At 45.2% G+C, this 9,475-nt stretch overlaps 1 protein-coding gene across 2 annotated transcripts in view; it reads right to left on the bottom strand.

Annotated features, from left to right (window-relative positions):
• Positions 1-455: 455 nt before the first annotated feature.
• Positions 456-9,475, bottom strand: part of GALNT9 (polypeptide N-acetylgalactosaminyltransferase 9) — a 186,007-nt gene continuing 176,987 nt past the window's right edge. For both annotated transcript variants that reach the window (XM_081842695.1, XM_081842696.1), the window contains 2 exons: positions 2,937-3,104; positions 456-1,130 (listed from right to left, as the gene is read on the bottom strand). In XM_081842695.1, coding sequence (XP_081698821.1) covers positions 984-1,130; positions 2,937-3,104 — 315 coding nt within the window. In that variant the 3' untranslated portion in view covers positions 456-983. The remainder of the gene's footprint in view (positions 1,131-2,936; positions 3,105-9,475) is intronic.

The raw sequence follows: 9,475 nt of genomic DNA, 5'->3' as shown, positions 1-9,475 counted from the left end.
CAGATGAATGGACCAGCCCCACTGTTCTAAAAATGCCCCATCTGTTCCCACTCCCCCCCCCCCCGAATAATTAAGAACAATTAAACTGAGACTCCAAGGCAAACACTCTGGAAACATTAGATTTTCTTTTCTTTTCTTTCTTTTGCAGTGTAATTTATTTACAGAGTATTTCGCCGTCGTCGTCGATGTTATTGTTCAGAATAGTTACTCAGACATGCTGAAGAGGTGGGATTTCCCCAGTCCGCTTGGATAGGAAGTACAGTAGAAAAGGCACACGGTTCTGTTCACCATAAGAGTTGTGCATCAGTCAGCAACTTAAAGCTAACAGATCCTTCTGCCCCAGGGACCTTCTGCAGTGAGGCACGAGACTGATCTGTCCTGCAAACCTGACCCAAATATGGCTGCCCTCCTGTTTCCTCCCAGAAAGTGGACGCAAAGTCTGGCTTCTGTGGTTGCTCTCCGACTGAGTTCCAAAAAAGCAGAAAGCTTGCACAAGTCTTTCTGGGGCATCCATTGTTATGAGGATAGGCTCAGCTCTCACTAAGGTGGTAAACCTTTGCTTGGACTATGAAACTTCAGACTCACGTGATTGAAAGTTCCTCCTTAGGAACTTAGAACTTAGTGAACTTAGAAAAGAGCATATCAAAGAGACGAGTTTTCCCTCTGACATGCCAGTCTTCTATATGCAGGGATTTCTTTTCCTTAATGGAGAGGTGATTGTATCATGTGCGCCTATAAGCCCTAGTCTGAAATGATACGGTCTAGGTACAGGTGTATCACTTCCGTGGCCTTAGGTGGAATGCCAGTCTCCATCTTTCCTTTCTTTAAAAAAATAAAAGAACATGTGCCCAGCAGTAAACCTTCTCCTTCAATGAGCTGTCTTCTTCTCATCACAATAGTCCTCTTTAACCTGAATCTCTTGGAGGGGCGCCCACGTACTGGTCAAAGGACTCCAGAAGAGTAAGCATCTTCCCAGCTCTGAATCAATGCCGGCCATGCTTGATCCAGTTTCTGATCATCCATTTCTGCCCCGAGCATCTTTGTACGACTAATCGGAGCCCAAAGTTGGCATCCTTGGACATCTCTACTTCTAGACACCGGCCAGTGTCTCGGCTGATGATTGGGCCGTTCTGTAGGGGTGAAAGAAACAAATACACAATAAGACATAAACCAGAAAATATCATCAAGAAGGAATGGGACTCTCTGAATGAATATATTGAAAGACAAGATTCAAGGGTAAAAATCTGGCTGTGTTTAGAATGATCTCATGAACGGAAAGGAAAATGTAAATACATATATATACATATTAAGATAAGAATAATAATGAAATAAAGATAGGCATATTAAGTACGAAAGGAAGGGCTGTGAGATTGGTGGAAGTCAATTATTTATTACCTATTGTTTATGTAAAAAAGGTGTTAATGGTTTTTCTAAAGTATTTTTTCTTTAACCATTCTATTTTCTATTTCTTTTCTACTTTCTCTCTTCACTTTTATTATTTTTTCTCCTTCCTTCCTTCCTTCCTTCCTTCCTTCCTTCCTTCCTTCCTTCCTTCCTTCCTTCCTCTTTTCTTTTATACTTTGCTTTATTTGTTATTGTATTTTTATGTATCGTTATTGTATTTTTATGTATGCTTTGTTTCAATGTAATTACTTTGCAATAATAAACAAACAAACAAACAAACAAACAAACAAACGAATACTGAAAACCGATATATGGTGGACAGGGAAACAAATCAAGTCATTAGAGAAATGGCAGAGGGTTAGGGAAATAATTCATAATGAATTGGGGGGGAAATGTTTACAAGTACTTCTCAAAAAAACCCCAAAAACAGAATCCTTTTTGTTGGGGATAATTCAGACAGAAATCCCCAGGTGTCAAAAAAGGTTATTTATGTATGCCACTACTGCAGCCTGTGTTTTGTTAGCCCAAAAATGGAAAACGAGTGAAGTCTCAACTAAAGAAGAATGGCAACTTAAGCTGATAGAATATGAACAGGTTGCGGGCTTAATATATAGAATAAGAGAACAAGAAGAACATATGTAAACATAATGGAATACTGAATGGTTTAGTTTATATAAAATATGCAGGGATTTATATTATGCAAAATGCACCATGGAAAGAGAAGAAAGGAAGTCATTGTTATTTTAAGGTTGTTTAAATGGACATTCTAAAATGTAAAACAGAAGATTTTATAAAAATTATAGGAGGAAAAAGAGAGAAATGGCAAAGGAGAAAAATTGAAGGCATTGGAGGATACAGTCTACCCTTAAATCCATTGAACAACTTGCTGGAATATTTTTACAAGTCTGCTATTAAATATCTATTTAATTTGCTTTCAAGCCTGTCAATATCAGCTAGGAATCGAAGAGCCCTGATGAATCAGGCTAAAGTCCGTATAGTTCAGCCACATGTTTACACAGTAGCCAACTCAGTTACCAGATGAGCGTGGTATAAATAATAATGTTGTATTATTATTATTATTATTATTATTATTATTATTATTATTATATGCCTGAAAGCAAGACCTGAGCGCAACAGCAACGCTCCCTATTTGCAATTCCCAGCAGTTGTGCAACCATGAACGCCAAAAGTCTTCACTCACAAGTGCAATTTTTTGACTTTGAATTCAAAAGAAAGGCTGCCTTTGGCAACAACACAAAACAAATACTTTTTCAGAACATGGGCGTGGTGCCGGATTTAGGGTGGTGCGGGCGGTTCTGCTGCACAGGCCACTGAGCTGAGGGGGTGCAAAATTGAGAAGATCCATTTGGCAGTGCCAACTCTTGGCCTCACACAGGATGCCATATTACAAAAGATTGCTGAAGTCTGATGAGGGCAAGTCACAAACCTGGGGAAAGGGAGATGGAAGAGACTACTGAGAATCCTGAACACGAACACAAAACCCTGTAATATTTTGCGACAGGCTACAATACCTGTGTAAAATCCCACAGCCTCTGTGCCGGCCTCAAGGTGTCTTCACATTTCTTCAGAGTGGGGGTCCTCCCTTTCCCATCGTCAACGAGACATTTGGAGTCAGGCAGAAATGCAGTAGATCCCAGAGGGCCCAGCTGCAGAAGTCCTTCAGAGCTGTAACGAACAAGCTGGAACCAAATTAAAACAGAGAAGGCTGCAAGTAAGCCATGAGGCATTTCTGAAAAAGCAAGACGTGTTAAAGGTCAAGCTTGCCTTGCAATTGAGACTCTTTGCATTAGTATAAAGCTTTCCCTTAACCCCTAGACGTGTGAGTAGAGTTGTTTTTCTCCCTCCCTCTTAATAGCTAGCTGACTAGGGCATCCTACAAAACTGACAGTTGGAAGAGTCAGGAAAGGGAAAAGAAAGGACTTCTTCATAAAGTGTGTGGTTAAACTATGGAATTGGTACCCACAAAAGGTTTAGGTAAATTCATAGATGATAAGACTCTCGATGGCTAGGCACAAGCCGTGCTGGCTATGCTCTCCCTCTACTTTTGGAGGCAGGGAATGCACTGGGGAAACAGGATTTAACCTGCCACTCAACAGGAGCCAACAGCAAGGGGCCGTGGGTGCCTGGGCACCCACAACAATAGAATTGTGGGGGCTGGGACCCACAAAGTCCATGAGAAAAGCTGGCAGGCGTCAGTGGCGCTGCCTGCGAGAAAGAGGCAGTTCAGCTCTGCCCTCTGCAGCCAGCCAGCAAGGCACCCCTTTTCCAGGGTGGATCGGTGGGTGTGCCTCAGATGCAGAGGCAGGTACCCACAATCCTGAGGGCAAGATAGCACCCCTGTCCCACTCACCGACTGGATAGCAGAGAGTTGAATCCTGTTGACTGCAGGATTTTCCTTTGTATCCACTACCAGGTGATGGTCTGATCCAAGGTGGGTCACAACAGGAGCACTACCACCTTGCGCATATATGGTAAAAGATTAAAAATTGGGTCCCCCAATCTTGTTACCGTTATAGATTAAAAATTGGGTACCCCAATCTTGTTACCATTATTCAACTATGAAATTGACTGTGTGAAATTTGAAATGATTCTGGCAAAGACCTTTAATGGGATGATAAAAAGAATTTACGATGGGAGCTATGGTGTTTTTTACGGAGACATCAGCTTGCTAGCAGCTGGAATAAGATTACAGGAGGGAACTTTGGTTATCTGCCCCATGTTAATGGTGAAAGGTGACATCCCCCTCAATCTTGGCCGTGACGCACTAAGAGATGTATTTGTGCAGAAAGTGAAAGTGGATGAGAACGTTGGATTACAACAGGACAATATTTCACACAGAACTACAAAGGATTAACCCGCTTGTTAAATGAACTCAGAGGCTGTTAAAAATAAATGAAGGATCAACATCGGAAATGTTTATCGGGACTACCTCAATTAATTAAGGAATGCAGTAACAATATTAGATCATCACTCCCTGAACTTCAGAGCATGGGAAGTCACCCAAAAATATATAATTTGGCATGATTATTCGGCTGTTTTGTTGCATTATAATTGTTGTTGTTGTTGTTGTTGTTGTTGTTTATTAGTTTAGTCATGTCCAACTCTTCGTGACCCCATGGACCAGAGCACGCCAGGCACTCCTGTCTTCCACTGCCTCCCGCAGTTTGGTCAAACTCATGCTGGTAGCTTCAAGAACACTGTCCAACCATCTTGTCCTCTGTTGTCCCCTTCTCCTTGGGCCCTCCATCTTTCCCAACATCAGGGTCTTTTCCAGGGAGTATTCTCTTCTCATGAGGTGGCCAAAGTATTGGAGCCTCAGCTTCAGGATCTGTCCTTCCAGTGAGCACTCAGGGCTGATTTCCTTAAGAATGGATAGGTTTGATCTTCTTGCAGTCCATGGGACTCTCAAGAAGAAGAAGAAGAAGAAGAAGAAGAAGAAGAAGAAGAAGAAGAAGAGGAGGAGGAGGAGTTTGGATTTGATATCCCGCCTTTCACTCCCCTTCAGGAGTCTCAAAGCGGCTAACATTCTCCTTTCCCTTCCTCCCCCACAACAAACACTCTGTGAGGTGAGTGGGGCTGAGAGACTTCAGAGAAGTGTGACTAGCCCAAGGTCACCCAGCAGCTGCATGTGGAGGAGCGGAGACGCGAACCCGGTTCCCCAGATTACGAGACTACCGCTCTTAACCACTACACCACACTGACTCCACAAGAGTCTCCTCCAGCACCATAATTCAAAATATATTATAATTAGGAATGATTAAATGTGGTTTTTATTGGATCGTTAAAGTGGAAAATTTAATAAATATCAAGAAAAGAAAAGAAAAGAAAAGAAAAGAAAAGAAAAGAAAAGAAAAGAAAAGAAAAGAAAAGAAAAGAGATGGGTCCCCTAAACACATGTTTGGGTTAAAAGTGAATCCTGGGTCTGAAAAGGTTGAAGGCTACCCTGACAGGTGGTGACTCTCATGTTTCAGACCTCTCTGACCCTTCTGCATGCAGAGCAGATGCTCGACTGCTTCCCCACCCAGGGGTGTCTTCCCCATAGAGGCTAGTGGTGCAGGGCACCAGGGCACCAAGTTCTGGAGGGCACCAAGGAATAGGCAGAGACTGGACGCAACACCTAAGGCATGAACTCACCACCCTCACCCGCCTCTGCCATGCCGCGCAGAAGTAGCGCCGTGCCCGGAGCCTCCGTCTGCTGTGGCCACCACGGCATGAAGCGGCCAGCTGAGCCAGGAGGCGCCACGTCCAGCCTCTGCCTCTTCCCCACCAGAGGAGCTGCCCTCCAGCCGCTGCCCACCTCCACCAGGCCCGCTGGCAGCGCCATCCTCCCTAAAAAAACTCTGGGAAATGGGGGGGACGGACCAAAGGGAGCTTTGCACCTCGGCGCCGGATATGCTTAAGACGGCCCTGTCCTCCCCATCTTTCCACGATGGCTTTCTGAAATGCTACAGTGGGGGATTCTGCATTCATTTTAACATGGAGCAAAAACAGCCCTGCCTATAAATATGCAGAGATCCCATAAATGGCATCTGTTACTTTAGGGCTCTTTGAGAAGAAAAGAACGGAAGAAAAGGGAGGAGGGGGGATAGCGAAAGAAAGTTCATGCGTACCGCTGCTTGCAAGCAGTAATGGCTTAACACAACCAGCACATAATATGCTAATCTTTCCTGTAGGAGTAGAATGCCCTTTGGAATTCACTCTTTGTTCTCCTTTTTTTAAATGACTAGATTGCATGTCGGAAGCTGTTCTTAATAAAGAAGCCATCTGCGGAGCAAATGCAAGGCACCAGGAGGGAAGGAAATTGAATGTGCTGGGAAAAGGATCTTTTCCCTTAATGTACTGATTGTAGTGGGGTCTTACTGGGGGGTGGGCAGGGTTGTGAAAGCAAGTCAGAGGGGAGCTGGTGGTATATCATGAAGGCAGCATTTCTCAAAACCGCTGGAACTTCCCCTAAAAGTGTTTATAAACCCCACCAAGCCTGGAGCTCTGGGTTTTCTACTTCTGTTTCCAAAGGGGAACTTATGCAATACGCTACCCATGCTATTCTTTCCTATTCTTTTTAGGAAGACGGGTAGCTGCCTTCTACAGAGTCAAACCAGGGGTCCATGCTGCCAAGTATTGTTTACATGCCACCACATCCTCCGGGCAGTGAGAGACTCCAGGGGTCCCAGGAACTTAGTCAGGGTTTGGTTTCCTTGGAAATGGAGGTCAGCGGAGACTGTGGTGTCTTTAGTATATGTGGCTTTATTTACACATGTACAGGTGAAACTCGAAAAATTAGAATATTGGCTTTATTTGCTCATGTATACAATCTGAGCATGGGATGGAGGAGCTCACAGCATTAGCATGCCTGCAGAGCTGGATTCTCTGTTAGGTTACCAGAGGAGCCCCAAAGTCCAGTCAGTGGCGTAGCGTGGGTTGTCAGCACCCGGGGCAAGGCAAGTAATTTGCACCCCCTAACCCGTGGATTTGCGCCCCCTAACCCTAACCCCCAGATGTTGCGCCCGGTGCAGCCGGCCCCCCCTGCACCCCCCACGCTACGCCACTGAGTTCAGTGCAGTACAGTGAAACCTTGGTTCTCAAACTTAATCCGTTCCGGGAGTCGGTTTAACTCCTGAAACCATTTGAAAACCAAGGCACGGCTTCCTATTGGCTGCAGGAGCTTCCTGAACACACACACACACACACACACACACACACTCTCTCTCTCTCTCTCTCTCTCTCTCTCTCTCACACACACACACACACACACACACACACAACACAAACAGAACCTTTCAGTCCAGCCACTATTTGGTCTATTGTTCTCCATCACTTAGCTGCAGCTATTGCAACCTAGCGCATTCTTTGAGATGAGGATGAGAGCACTTCAGTGGCCAGCTAAGCTCATTGTCTTATAAATAAACTTGTCTGACCAGTTCAGCAACCTCCTCTACTGGATTCTAACCCTCACTGGATACAGAATCACAGGCCTGGAATGGATCCAAGGACACTATCCAGACTGACTCCCCCTGCCTCCCCAAACCCTTCTTAACACTATTATCTACACAGACTGACAATAGTTCTCCAGGTTTTGAGGACAGGATTATATTCCAGCTCTTTTTGGAGATGCCAGTGATTGAGCCCGAGACCTGGTGCATACTGTGCTGGGCCCAGGGGTTAACCTGAGCAACGCGGTCCAGGTCTGGTCCCGAATCCAAGGATTCCATGAGGAATCAGTCAAACAGGGCCAAGACAGGAAACCAGGCTAGGTCAGGCACAGGGTAACAGGCAGGTTCCAGCAAGCAGCAATGTTGCTCCCACAACCTGGGGCGGGGTCCGTCAGCCTTTTATCTCTGACGGAGTTACGGCCGGTCCTGATCGCCCAGCAACTCACCTCCCTGTTTCGCCCGAAGGTGAGCACTCCTCCTGCGAGTACTCAGGTCTCTCCTTCTCTCAGACCTTAGTCTCTGCAGCTCGGGAGACGTCGGTGGGTTACTAGACCCAGGGGCCGCCTCAGCCTCCCCTGACCCAACCGGTAGTGGAGCAGCTGTAAGTGATGGCCCAGCTGAAGGCAACGAGGTAATCCCCAAATCTGGAGCCAGGGCAGGCTCAGGCCCCTGACTCGGGCCAGCTGGTGCTTGTTGCAGGGAAACCTGTGCAGACTGGGGCTCTTCAGAATCAGGCCCCAGACTCAGTTCAGATGCCACCTGAGACAGAGGATCCAGTGCGGACCGAGACTCCTCCGGTTCCGAGTCCGAGTCCAAATCCCAGGCCATCACACATACTCTATCACTGAGCTGTACCCTCCTCCCTCTTGTACAGAGTGTTCACACTTGCCACTAGTGCTGTGCTGAAAATTTATTTTGGTATTTTCCCTCTCTCCTAGTCATGAGAAAAGAAATTGGATTTGAAAATTACTGAAAGGGTAGAAAAAAACAGTGAAATTCTTGTGTCTGGGATGCAGGATTTTCTGCTTTTGTTTTTCGTTTAACATGAAAAACCCATTACATCCTTGGCTGTCCTGTCCCATAAGTATGAGAAGTCAGGAAGGCTGTCCAATGTGCTCCTAAGAACTGGTCATTATTATTGCTGTTATTGTTACTTAGAGCAAAGACTTAATTTTCACAAAATCAGTGCAGAAAGGTTTTTTTTTTTTTTTAAGGAAGGACTTCCCTTAAAAACAAAATTAGTCAGCCTGATGCTACCAATCTCAGGCACTTGGAAGCCCGCCACCCCATTTTCTCATACTTCAGTTAAATCAAAGGGAAAGATATCTTGAGGTTAATAATGGAATGGGACTTTTTTAAATCAGGAAACATGGCTGGCTGGGGATCTGCTGGGCCTCCAGATGATGAAGGGCTCTAACTCCCATCAGCTCCAACCAACACTGTGAATGGTCAGAGATGCCCCACAGAACCTGTAGGGCTACAGGTCCCCCATCCTAGCAGACAAAGGTTTTCCCTTTGAGAACTATCTTGACCATGCAGCAGAGGTGTTCTTCACCATTAGGGTTTTAATATAATAATAATTTGCAAATCATATTTAGCAAAAAATGGTGAATCCCCACCATGAAGATGTGGTGCTTTTTATTATTATTTTATCTTGGCGGAACATTTTGCAGATAGCAAAGGGCTGGGATCATTCTTATGTAGCTGAGTTAATTAACGTTCACAAAGCCGAAAAAGCTTCTCTCATTTCACCACAATTTGCAAAATTAATTTGGTGTGAGGGCTGCAGCTGCACCAGCCTCTCTCAAGGATGCTCAGGCAGAGAGTGTGAAGAGGTCTGACAGCTAGCAGCCGACGACGTTAAGCAGACACGCAAATAATCATCACCGCCGTAATAATAATTTTATTATTTATACCCCGCCCATCTGGCTGGGTTTCCCCAGCCACTTACAGGATATATCAAACATAATAAAGTATCAAACATTAAAAACCCATCCCTCATCCTTCAAGCACAGATGCGGTCCCACCTGGCACTGAAACATTTCTCATGCCAACCTGAAGCTGGTTTGAAAGTGCTAAGCAAACTTCCGCCTGCCTGCATTCAATCAATAGGTGGTTTG

This window comes from Podarcis erhardii, assembly GCF_964252035.2.
Source record: "Podarcis erhardii genome assembly, chromosome: 15".
NCBI classification, from domain to species: domain Eukaryota; kingdom Metazoa; phylum Chordata; class Lepidosauria; order Squamata; family Lacertidae; genus Podarcis; species Podarcis erhardii.
This window is presented reverse-complemented; position numbering and strand designations above follow the sequence as displayed.